Raw genomic sequence first — 13,773 nt, 5'->3', positions numbered from 1 at the left:
GTACTCATTCTGTGTTGGTTCATGCACATATGTCAGCAATGTAATTATGCTCCTCATTTATCACAAGCTTTCCAAATGACAATGAGAATTGTTAATTCCAACCCCTGTCTCATATTCTCCCATTGAAACATAGACATTCTTCAGTATGCAGAGCTCTCCTTCTTCTCACCTAAGTAAAGTTTTCAGGGTGGATTGAACAAAGACAAATGGCAGCCTGCATTATAACTGCACTATGCTTAAGACTGACTTTTAGTCAACTACTCACTTTCTTTGGCAAAACAAATAACAGGCCATTTTTAATGTATCTGCCTCATCTATATCCTTCAAAATGCATAGGTTTCAAATGCAGTTTAAAATGGTGAGTTACATTTTATCTCACATTCACAATTACAACATTCTTAAAGAAAGGATACTTCAAAAACAGCAAACAGAGCCCTTCAAGCAGTCTTTACCATAGTTGCCTAAACTGTTATTGCTCACTAGTTACAGGAGGAAGAAAACACCAAGTCCCTCATGCATTTGTTTTTTTAGCTTTCATGGATGCTTTAATTTTATACAGCATAATGTGCATGACTTAGGGTATTTTATTATGACCTTGGGAGAACTTAGTTTTATTTTAGCGATTAAATAAATACATCCATCATTCCAAATGTACAATTCAGCACCAGTACCGTTTCAGCTTTAGTTTTCCCTTCTCTGTGCAAAATTATGCTATAAATATGTTAGAAATGTTTATATTTTGCATTGAAGTCTTTTTTTTTAAAAGTCATGATGGAGTTTGATGGGGATTTTGAAGCATATACACATATTAAACACTTTTGTGTATATATTTGTGTGTGTAATATATATATATATATATATATATATATATATATATATACATACATATATATATTATTGTAAGCATGGCATTATCATATCTATCCCACTAAGGTTTCAGCATTTCTTTATATGAACATCATTTTGAATCCTTTCCTGTAGGAATGCAATACATTGTTATTAACTATATTCACCATGGAGAGAACAAAATATTAGATCTTATTTCTCCCATCCAACTATAACATTTTGCCTATTGGCCAGTTCTCCTCACTGTTCTCATTTTGTATCTTCTGGTAACACTGTTCTATCTTCAGTTTTTATGGGACCAGCTTCCTGAGATTTCACACAGAAGTAGTATGTGCATTATGTGCCTTTGCAGTATTTGACTTATTTCACTTAGGAAAATGTTCTCATTTTGCAAATATTGTCTTCACTGGCAAGATTTTACCATTTTCATGTGTTACATATGAAAAGCATTCCATTGAATGTATATGCCATAGTTTCTTTTACTATTTGGTGGATCTTAGTATGTTCTATTCCTTGGATACTGTAAATAGTGCTGAATGAAGGCAGGATGAAAGATGATCCCTTGACATCGTCTTAAGAGTACCAATACAGGGTCTAAGGCAACTGTCTGTCCAAGCGTTCATTACCCAAAAATTGCAACTCAGACAGTAAGTGAAATTAGAGTGTTGGATGTCTACATTAAAGTGTTACATGACTATGGACAGTGGGAACAAAAGATGGTTCCATGAGAAAGTTGTAAAGAGGCAGAGGCAAGATTGCCACAAGTTTGAAACCAGGTAATATTTTTAATAAGTTCCATGTCAAACAAGGCTACACAATGAGATTCTACTTTACAAAAATGAAGCAAGAAAATGGTACTGCCATATTGGTCCTGGGATCAAACTCAGGGCTTCCAACTTGGTGTCAAGCTCCTTTACTGCCTGAGCTGCCTTTCTGGTCTTCAAATATTTTTTGAAGGTTGGAACTAGCTTTGCAGATCACAAAACATGCTCACCAGGTAAGCATTACACATTAGACAACCATTATATTTAATATGGGAAAGGACATTCCTATTTGAGATTTTGTCTCAGAAAAATACCACCACTGCCAACTCACTACTGAGTGGTCAAATGACCCTAGAAGAAACTATTAAGCAAGAAGCTCCAAGGGACTGGAAAGGTAGCTCTCATGTGCTCTCCAGTGGACCCATGTTCAGTTCGCATCACAAACATGGCAGCTTATGACTGCCTCTAAATAGAGTTCCAGAGGGATCCAATACCCTCTTCTGGCCTCCACAGGCTCCCCCATGCATGTGGTACACATATGTTGTTGCAAGCTTACAAATACATATACATAAAAATAATTTTAAAATACAATTTAAAAACTAAAACAGAAAGAAACCCTCTAAGCCTATTATGTGAAATAATTTAAATAATCTTCTGGGTAAATTTGTTCTTTATCCATGTACATACATATTTCTGGCAGAAAGTAAGAAAAGGGATTTAGGTGCTTCTGAAAACTCAAAAAAACAAGAAATGTTCCTTTAACTTTACATAAACTTCCTCAAAAACTCAGGATAAATTAGTAATACGTTTAAGTCTTCCTATGAGTTCTCCTCTAATAATCCACCAGCAACAAGAGACAAAGGGCCATAAAAACACATTTCATTTTAGAAATGATGAATGTGTGTTTTCATATGAATGGTGTTAATCACCCCATGTTTAAGTTACCAGCAAAGTATAAAGAGAATTAGCTGAATTTAACTAATTTCTGAAAAGTCATAGCACCTATCTGACACTTTGTTGTTCCAAGGTTGTTTCCATTCTTTAACTTAGTTACCCCTTGTTAAGCATACTTTCCTGTGTCCCTGGATCATTAGCTGTTGAATACATATGTATCCCCTCACTGTGCCTTAGATTTTAAAATTTACTATCAGAGTTTTCAAGTTATATTGGCTCTAAACTTCTCTATGATACCTTGCTAAGAATAACATTCTCAGTGGTGTAATACATTAATTGTAAGGGCAATGACATAAAGTTATTGCAAACTGATATGGCAAAATTTGGCAAGGATGTAGGATACTCAATTGAATTGATAGATCATAGTTTTGATGTTTGAACTGATAGTACCCATACAAAAACATCTATATTATCAGTTCATCTGATCATCTCTGATAAGAAAATAAAAATTGCCGGGCGGTGGTGGCGCACGCCTTTAATCCCAGCACTCGGGAGGCAGAGCCAAGCGGATCTCTGTGAGTTCGAGGCCAGCCTGGGCTACCAAGTGAGTTCCAGGAAAGGCACCAAAGCTACACAAGAGAAACCCTGTCTCGAAAAACCAAATAAAATAAAATAAAATAAAATAAAATAAAATAAAAATTAACTATTAATGGCAATTAATAAATTTCTCTCTACCACTGAAGTTTAAAAAAAATACAAATTACAATAAAATTTTAAAAATTACTGTTTTCATATAAGCACAAACATTATCATACTAAGATCTTACTAATAACACAATGAATCGACATTTAATAAGCTGTGGCCCAGCCTTCCTTATATTTCCCCACTCTGATTCAGGTCTGTTCTGAAGAGTTACACATGTGCTGGCTGCCGTCTTTCCCCTTAGGGATGTAAGTGAGCAGCCCTCACATCCACATAAGCCTCTTGTTTTAATTACAGTGAAAGACACTGTGTTTTCTACAATAGAGGGGTTATTTTACAAAGATCTGTCTGACTATCTCACAAGTGTGGGTTGAAGCATTAAACGGGATGAGTGGAAAGCTCACATCCATATGGTATGGTGTGCTTCTGATGAAAAGAACTAATTAAAATAAATCAGAAGATGTATTTTAAATAATCACCTCAAAATACTGGAAAATATCTTAAGGTTATATTAATTTTTTCTGCAATGGTACTTGTAATATGTGATTGAAAAATAGACAGATGGGTATAGTAAACTTTTAATTGTCATTTCCTAAAGATATCAAACTGCTCCCAAATAAAAGTATTGTCTTACATTATATCAATCGTGTGTATGCTCCATGTATATGCATGTGCACACATCCATACCACAGAGTACTTGTGGTGGTCACAGGAAGCTTTTTTTGCCTCTGTGCTTCACCCTTTCTTGAATCTCACTACTCTGGTGGAAAGTCTAGTCCCTGTCACTTTTAATTCCCCCTCACTTCACTGTCACATACACTGCCTCTTATAGCTACAACTTCTCGCACTTACAGCTTGTTTGTTTCAAGATTTGATCATTCTCCTAAAATTTAGACAAATATTTTGCCTTTTATGTGTATTCATCCTTGAATGTCTCCCAAGTATACCAGATTCTGGGTATATTTCAGAAAGGATTGAAAGGGCGAATGATTATGATTCAGAATTTCAATCAAGATCTGACATCTAAAGTGACAGTGGACATGGTGTTTCTTTCAGTTTCCTCATAAAATACAGTGTTTAAATTCTGTTCCAGCAGTGTGTGTATCCACTCCACCACCTCATTGATCTTCCCATATCTCCTTTCACTTTGTGCAGTTCATTTGCAGGAACTGAGAAATCCCAGGCCAAATCCCCTCATTTTGTTCCCACCTCTCCACTAGTCTTGCAGAGGTCTTGTGGTATTTGGTGAAATGCATGAGCTTCATTTGTCCCCACAATCCTTTACCATTTCACTTTGTTTATTTTTATTTTATCTTTTCTTCATCACCCTGCCCTCATTGTTCCTTTGATTTATTGACTACCTTTTTATTGGGCTGTCATCTTTAACACATTGTCTTTTATTCAAAAGAATGCCAAGGTCAACCTTTAAAAGCTCTGGTCTCATCTGGTCACACTCTCAGTCACATCTTCCATAGCATCATTCTTAACATTATTCTTCACTGCCAGGCCCCACCACTTAATTCTTACTGTTTTCTAAAGAACTTATTTCTTGTAAATACATTCAAGTCATTTCCCTCTGGTTTGTTCTATCCTTGCACAAAAGCATAATTAACGTTGCACGATTACAGGTAAATCAGAGTTTTAGTTGTTTGTATTTTTTTGCTTTCATTCCCTCGTCCCCCAATGCCTAACAAAGATTTGGTGACTGTCATCATTAGTTCCATCTGTCAACTTGACAGGAAAGTAGAGTCATTTGGGAAGAGAAAACCTCAACTGAAGAATTGCTTCCATCACATTGGCCTGTGAGCACATCTTTGGAGGCATTTTCTTGTTTGCTGTTTGATGCAGTAGGGTCCAGCATTCTGTAGTCAGGGCCATCCCTAGCGATCCCTGGGCCTGAAGTTTTTAATAAAGGTAGATGAATATGAGCCTAGATGCAAGTTGGTAAGCAGTTTTCCTCAATGGACTCTGCTTCAGTTCTTGTCTTTAGGACTTCAGTTTCTCCCATAGCTTCTTCCCCGAATAATGAACTGCACCCTGTAAGCTAAATAAACCCTTTCTTTCCCCAGCTGGTTTTGGTCAGTGTTTTCTTACAACAAAAGAAAGCTAACTAGGGTGGGAATAGAAAGGCTTTTGAAGCGTATGTTTATATTATTGTTTCTTAACTCTCTATGAGAGACAGGCTTCTGTGAGTCTAGGTACTTTTTATTTTATAACTTTATGACTTACTTTAATTTTAAGACACCATCCCTCTAGCCAGGCCTGGTGGTGCACACCTTTAATCTGAGCACTGGGGAGGCAGAGGCAGGCAGATCCCTGAATCCAAGGACAGCTTTTTCTACCGAGTGAGTTTCAGGACAGACAGGGCAATAACAAAAAACACTATTTTGATAAGAGAGAGAGAGAGAGAGAGAGAGAGAGAGAGAGAGAGAGAGAGAGAGAGAGAGAGAGAAATAACAAAAAGACTTAATCCAAACGTGAGTTTCCAAGCTTATACACATAAGATTATATAAAGTATTTGAAATAGTCATAAATCCTTAAGTCTTACACTTAGGATTTCCAGCAAAATAGTTGTTTAAGTTCCTACTATGTTTTAGCTACATCATCTTGGGCACTTCTGTAGACAGCTGCAATAGTCTCTGAACAAAAAGATACAAGACTTGTATGATTAAGCTTTGATTAGCACTTCCTAATATTTTAACATCCTCTCTACAGTAACCAGGCTGCCCCGAACCTCCACTGACCAATGCTTCTGAGATTCTCTGTTCCAAGGCCACAAACAGTTGTTCATGATCCTCCATACTTCTTTATACTTAAAATATGACGAGAAGTTACTAATGTGGACTTAGTCACAGGCTGTACAATATGGAAAGACTTTCAGTAGGTATTGTGCTTTTGTCCCTCTCCTTGTGACAATTGTTTGCCGGTTGAGAGGAATACAGGAAGGGAAATCTGTCATCTGAAGGTAATAGAGTAGTGACAAGCCCTCAAACCATCCACTATGGATTTTATAGAGAAAACATGGTTAATAGCATTTGACCTTCTATAATATTTTGAGCATTTCTTAGAAATTTGTATTGTCTTTCCCAATTATTTAAATTATTTTGTCATATATCTTATTTTATCTTTACATATAAGCACACAGTGTTGAATTTCATTCTAAAGTTTTTTTCTAAATGAAGTCCAAATATTATGTGACTGTCTTAAGCCAAATTTAAGTCTTGCCCCACAATATGTGAACATATTTATAAATATGATATAACATTATTGAGTGAAAAATTACATGTTTAATTTGAATACAATTTAATATACATTCACTTCAACTATAAATAGAATATCCTATTATTACACGAACCTTAAAAGGCCATATTATGTAACACAAATTATTAAACTGTCTTTTTAATAAAAAAAAGAACTAGATATTGGGGTAAATTATGAAAGATCAGAGAGACAGAATAAGCCACAGCCAACCTCACCTTGCCAACTCCTCAGCTGACCCTGTTTCCTCAGACTGAAAGCCTCTGGGTCCTCACCACAAATGGTCTTAGCTGAACTGCCACCTAAAAGCTTCTAGTTTCTGGTCCTCACACCTTATGTACCTTTCTGCTTCCTGCCATCACTTCCTGGGATTAAAGGCATGTGTGCTTCCCAAGCAAAGACATGAATCTCAAGTGCTGGGATTAAAGGTGTGTGCCACCACCCTTGGCTCTGTTTGCAGTGTGGCCTTGAACTCATAGAGATCCAGATGGATCTCTGCATCCCGAGTGATAGGATTAAGGGTGTGTGCCACCACTGTCTGACCTCTATGTCCAATCTAGTGGCTGTTCTGTTCTCTGATCCCCAGGTAAGCTTTATTTATTAAGAGCACGAATAAAAATATCATCACATCCTATTGTCCATTTACCCAATGCCTGGCCTCCCTTAAAAAATGCTTAAGTACTATCTTTTGATCTCTCTCTCAATCTCTCTCTCTCTCTCTCTCTCTCTCTCTCTCTCTCTCTCTCTCTCTCTCTCTCTGTGTGTGTGTGTGTGTGTGTGTGTGTGTGTGTGTGTGTGTGTGTGTGTGTGTGTTGGGGAATCTGTCTGTCTGTCTGTCTGCCTGTCTATATTTGTGTAGAGTATGGTGCTGGGGAATAAACACATGGCCTTATAGACATTAGGTTCCTGTGCTAGCTAGTTTTATATCAACCTAATACAAACTGAAGTCATCTGAGAGGAGGGAACCAAAACTGAAAAACATGCCTCTGTAAGACTGGGCTATCTGCAAATATGTAGGAAATTTTCTTAATTAGTGATTGATCAGAGAAGGACCAGCCAATCATGCATAGGTCTATCGATGCACTGGTGGTCCTGGGTTCTATAAGAAAGCAGGCTGAGCAAGCCCTGAGGAGTAAGCCAATAAGCAGCATTCCTCAATGGCTTCTGCATCTGCTCTTGCCTCCAGGTTCCTTTACTCTGAGTTCTTGTCCTAGCTTCCTTCAATGATAGACTACAATATGGAAGTACAAGCCAAATAAAAACTTTTCTTCCCAAATTTCTTTTTGATCATGGTGTTTCATTACAGCAATAGAAACCCTAAGGCATTTCCTCTTCTACCCCTAAGCTATATGCTGTTAGCTCCCAAATACCTTTGTACTTGTTTCTTCTTTTTTAGTATCCTCACTCATCAGTTTTAAAATTATAAGTACACAAGTATATTATCAGATTCATTCAGAAAAAATAATGGATTTTACATCTTTAACTCTGTAGCATAAAACCAATGGCCAAATATAATGTATTCAAGTAACTCAATCCAAAAGATATATGATGACAGTGATGTAGGTGCTATTGATGAATTGGGTAAACATGATAGGGTATCATATTACTGCTTAGACACTAAACTCTGTAGGAGAAATGAAAATGTTAAAATTTACCAGCATTGAGGATGTGTGCTTGTATATGTTTGTAATAAATTTACTGATAGTTATACTTTTGGAAAAAGAAGAAAATAAAATTTGAGATAAGGAAAGACACAGCATTGTTTATTAAATCAGAGATAACACTGAGTGAAAGGTTCATCAGTATTTTGTTTATTGCTAAGGGACCAAAGGGGAAATGAGAATCACAGAGCGATGGAGTGACTGTAATTTTCACTCTCACAGACATGAGAAACATTCCTAGTTCATGCCTGTTCAAAAGATAATTTTTTTTCATGTAGAACGATAAGTTGAGAGTAAATATATCATGAAAAATCAATACCCACTGAATTTACTAGGACTTCAGGAGAGATTGGCAATACCCAATACTAAAAATATTAAAAGGGAAATAGCAAATCTTGTATGTACAAATAACCCTAGTACCCATGTCCAGAGAAGCATGAAGGAAGTTTTGCTGTCTAGCCGCAGAAGCTGCTCTGTTGTCAATCAGTTTTAAAAGTGGAACATCTGTTCTATAACACTGATATCTCCTTCATAGAGCCATGATGCATCGTATCAAGATAGACAGTTAAAAAGGATGAGAAGTGGATGGGGGTGGGATTGGGGGAAGTAGGGGGGTGAGAGAAGGGGAGGGGGAACTGTGATTGATATGTAAAATGAAATAAAAAAAGGAAGATTGAAATTTAGTTTCGATATTAAATGACTATCAAGTTTTTCCCTGTTTGGAGCAGTGATGAAGGTGACATTCCAGTCATTAGCTGCTGCTCTGATACGACATGGTCAACCAAGTTCACTGGCTGTAACATTTGTAGGCCATATTTGATGTGATAAAGCCTGCAGTCGCAATCACAAACTGAATTCTTAACTCTTCAGAACAAGATTCTGTTAACCTACAGTGCAGTCAAGCCTGTCAAATTCTTGTGCTTGAGCTGAACAAGCAACATTTAAGGAAATACTTGCTGTAGCTTTGCTCTTGAACAATGTGGCTCATGGTGATGCAGTTATTGCTGTGCAACGTCTGTAAGCTCTTCTGTTCATGTTCTGACCACTCATACCTGATTTCAAACCATTTGCCTTTTCAGATCAGCAGTTGTGTGATCCTGGTGAATTTCTTTGCCACGACCACGTGACTTGTGTCTCTCAGAGTTGGCTGTGCGATGGGGACCCCGACTGCCCTGACGAGTCAGATGAGTCTTTAGTCACCTGTGAGTAGAAAGGCTCTTTGCTTTTGGATTTGCCTCCATGTGAAACCAAATGTCAGTTGCTTTCACAGATCGCTGCTCTTCTAGTTGATTCTATTTTTATTTCCTTTTAAACCTAAGCCGAGAAATGTGAAATCTTTTGTTTCTGTTTTCTTCAAAATGAGTGAATGGGAGAATGAAGTGCAGTTGTAGAGTCTGAAGTACCTTACTGCAACTGTGCTGGTGTTCGGAAACTTGTAGAGAAACAGAAACATATAATAGCAACACAGGAGCTGTCTTCTGCTTTGTCTCATGTATCTTAGATGGAGGCATGTATAGAAGAAAGATCATTAAGAAAATCAACCTCTAGGTTTCACATCATTTATATTAATTTTTATAATTCTACAGATTACTGAACACAATGTTTTAGAACCTACAAGACAGAAACCCTATAACTGAGGGTCTAAAACTTTATAAAATGAGATTCAGGTGCCCTTGCTGTCTGTGGGTTCTAATCCAAGTTGAAGCATTTGTAACACAAAATCCCCTGAGGATTTTATTGCACTGGACATGTCACTGCAACAACATTGTAAATAATGATGTGAGTACATACAGCTGAATGACCCATAGTTGTATGAGTGATCACCTGTTTTTCAGTGTGGGAACTGATTTTGATAACAATATTGAAGAACTTGCAGCATCTGTCTGTGGTCCTCATATGGACAGATCTGCCAGCATATCAATATTATCCCCCAAGAAAATCACACAGTTCTGAAAAGTCAAAGTGAAGGAAAAGAACCCAATATTGTTGTTGATTGATATTGTGGTGATAACCTTTATTGGTTCCCTTCTATGATTTTATCTATGCACTTACTCTTTTTGTAAATAGAACTATTGCATTAGTTATTAAAATCTTGCCATTAAAAATGCAATCAGTGCTCATTAATATTCTTCATGTTTGCAAGCCTATTAAAGTTTTTCAGCATGGGTGAATGTGAATGCGTGTATTAAAGTTTCTCATCTTTACTTTAAACCCATCTTCCACAGGAAGAGGTTGGAGTTATTTAAGAAATTTCTAATTTTTACCAATTTTACATTATTAAATTTATGGGTTGGAATCCTTATAGAACATAGACCAGATTCTGGATGTGATAGATTGAAGATAGGAAAATAAGAATGTTATAATGAATTAAAAAGTTTTGCCAATCCCTACAATAGTATTATTTGTTAGTAGGAAAGAATAAATTACTCACACATGATACAACACAGATGAACCTTAAAAACATTACACAAATGGGAAGATACTAGCCATAAAGGATCATGCATTTTATAACACCATTCATTGAAAGATACCTTATAGAAATTTCCAATTTGGATTTTTTTTATCTAGACCTTCACAATTAACACAGTGCTTCACAGTGTATTTTGTGAACTTCCTATAAGTTATATGCCTAATCTCCATAAAATAATGGTTCAATACTATAATTACATGAATGTGAACATTTGATGTGAAAGGTCCAAACACTCTGGATGGATACTTGTGAAGACTGATTCTTAGGAATTATAATTTTGTTATGTGTACAAACAGAGACATATTTTTTGATTTGACAGTAAAACACATTGTTTCATAAAATTTAAATGAAACTATATGGTGCAATGTATTTTTCCCTAAATCTACTTAGTCTTTACAATGAAAAGAATAAGTGGGAATTTATCATGAAAACTGGAATCTCTGAAGTGAAAAATTCCAACAGGGATCAGATATTGTTGGAGATGAGGAAGAGATTGGACTACAATCTCTGATAACTGAAATGCTTTAGAAAAAACAAATGCACAGGGGACAAAAAAGAGTTAAATAAAATTAAAATATAAAGGGAATGTAAATGAACCCATGATTTCTTCCTCTCCTTGGTTTCTATGGGAATATTTTCTCATATCTATCTGGCAGGAGTTAAATTTCACTATCATCTACCAACTCAAAAAGTTTACATGAGTTCATTTTGCCACTTGATAGACTTCATTCTGGAAGGACTTGACTAATATTTAGGAATTTTAAATAATTTTAACTTTTTTTTGGATATGAGAAGAAATTCTTCACCTTGGAGATGAAATTCTTCCTGTGTGTAATTTGAAATGTGTCTTCAAGTATCTAAACCATGATTAGAACCACCTTTAGTTCCTGTGAGGTTAGGAGAATAGGAAATCAGGAGAATCTCCGTCTTTATATTCATGGCTTTCAACTCACTGTTGTTAGTTGTGGGATACAGCTAGAATGAATGTAAACGTGGGAAAGGTTTCATTGTGAAATGTAAGCATGCCACCATCTGTGGCAAGGAAGTCGTCTTGAAAGGCACATTCTTCGGAGGTATTCAAATCTTAATTCCTTCCAGGATTCTTCTGTTCAATGCTTAATGATTCTTCCTTTCCAACAATCAACTCCAGCTGGTGTGTGATACTTTCCGGGGATTCAAAGTTATCAGAAATAACTTCACTTCTTTTTTTTTTTTCAGCCAGGAAAGTATTAACAATGCTACTTGTTCTTCATGTTACTGCTTTATTACATTACGAGATATCACTTAAAGAGTTCTTTGATTATAGACCATATTTTCTTTATAGTGAGATTTAATTGAGCAAAGGAGTAAAGTATAAAAATGGCCTTGCACATGTAGAGTTTGTAACTTGGATAGCTGTGACAGTTTGTGCATTGGTTTTGTTTTGTTCTTATGTAGCGTAAGTAAGGCTTTTATGTAAAGGTTTCCAATAGTGACTGTTTACATTTCAGAAGCTGACAGGGTCTCCACTGAGTATTATCCTTTTAAATGTCTGTTTGTTTGCTTTATAAACTATCTACTGGATTTCACTATGAAAAAAATTTATAGTAAAAAAAAAATAAAAAAAATAATAATGTAGGCCACAGTTCAGATTTGGTTAGCAAGTTATATTTTGCCCAACCAGTGTCCAAGTATAATTTCTGAAGCATGCTGGATCTATAGTTGTGCATGCAGGTCTGTGTGTGCTTAGATACTGTGGTGGTGTGGGGGTGGATCAAACCCACAAAGTAAGTGAATATTGCCCAGACCTGTTTGTAGACTCATGGTTCCAGCCTGAAGCAACATAGCATGGTCTGCAAACTCTGCATGCCTTCTATATGTGCAAAGCAGTTTGCAAGGGCTGAATCTGAGTACATGCTACAAAACTGGTGGTTTACCTAGCAGCTTCCTTTTCTCAAGTAAAAAAAAAAAAAAAAAAAAAAAAAAAAAAAAAAAAAAAAAAAAAAAAAAAAACCTATTACAAAGAGGGACAACTTGAAATTAATCTGATCGCTCCAGTATGAACCGGGTTTCTTGATCTTTGTGTTCCGCCATGCTTGGCTTGCGGTTGTCAGTCTTCCCTTCACGGGCTGGCTGCTCCATCTTCTCTAGCAGACAGTTCCATTTCAAACACAAAGAAGAGAAAAAGGAAAGCAAACAGGCAAATGCCTGTTCACTCACTCTGTCGGAAGAAGAGCTTCTATTGGAATTAAACGCAATAGGTTTCTGCTTAGAACTTCTGTGCTTGAACTGATCATATGGGTCATGGGGCAACAAATATTCTCAGCAGAGGCTATTTTCTGGGTGAGATGTGAAGTAAAGGTAATTGTCTCAGTTCCTTTACCTCTTGCTATGACAAAATACTCAGACAAAAGCCATTTCTCCATCTATATAGTCCAGGATATCAGTCAGGTGCCAACTACTCTTTGTAGATTTTCCCCTCTCAATAAACCCAATCAGGATAATCCTCCGCAGAGTTTATCCTGTTTAAAGGCACTTACCCGTCTTGAAAAGGGCACAGGTTCAAATCTCAGCACCACACAGCAGCTCACAATCGTCACAATTGTAACTGCAGTTTCAGGGCACCTGACACCCTCCTCTGGCCGCTGACCATTGCACTCACACGGTGCACAAAGCATACATGCAAGCACACACTCATATACATAAAAATCTTTCAAGAATAATCCCCACAATCCTGTCCAGAGGCCCATCTTGCAGTTGATTCTCAGTTCTGTCAAATTGACAACACTAAATACCATAGCAGTAAAGGGGAAAGCAAAGCAAAGAGTTTGAGCAGCAGAGCCCGCTGGTGGGACACTGGGCCACAGTGTCCTATGCTGTCCCCCTTCCCACCTTCTGCGTGTGGGGCAGTGCGTATTGTGTTTGAATTGCACTTGCAGGCCCAGCTCAAAAGCCCAGTTATCTATAAATACCTTTGCTATTCTACCCTCACTTACTTTTTTTTTTATTATTATTATTATTATTTTACAACACCATTCAGTTCAACATAATAGCCACAGAATCCCCTGTTCTCCCCCTCTCGCCCACCCCTCCCCCCAGCCCACCCCCCATTCCCACCTCCTCCAGATCAAGGTCTCCCCCGAGGACCGGGGTTGACCTGGTAGACTCAGTCCAGGCAGGTCCATTCCCCCCTCCCAGA

At 37.0% G+C, this 13,773-nt stretch overlaps 1 protein-coding gene across 1 annotated transcript in view; it reads left to right on the top strand.

Annotated features, from left to right (window-relative positions):
• Positions 1 to 13,773, top strand: part of Lrp1b (LDL receptor related protein 1B) — a 1,955,528-nt gene that overhangs the window by 335,711 nt on the left and 1,606,044 nt on the right. Inside the window, exon 2 of the mRNA XM_042275227.2 lies at positions 9,205 to 9,327. Within this exon, the coding sequence (XP_042131161.1) occupies positions 9,205 to 9,327 (123 nt within the window). The remainder of the gene's footprint in view (positions 1 to 9,204; positions 9,328 to 13,773) is intronic.

The sequence above is a fragment of the Peromyscus maniculatus genome, chromosome 4 (assembly GCF_049852395.1).
Source record: "Peromyscus maniculatus bairdii isolate BWxNUB_F1_BW_parent chromosome 4, HU_Pman_BW_mat_3.1, whole genome shotgun sequence".
NCBI classification, from domain to species: domain Eukaryota; kingdom Metazoa; phylum Chordata; class Mammalia; order Rodentia; family Cricetidae; genus Peromyscus; species Peromyscus maniculatus.
Note: the sequence above shows the minus strand (reverse complement) of the source record. Positions and strands in the feature narration are given on the sequence as shown.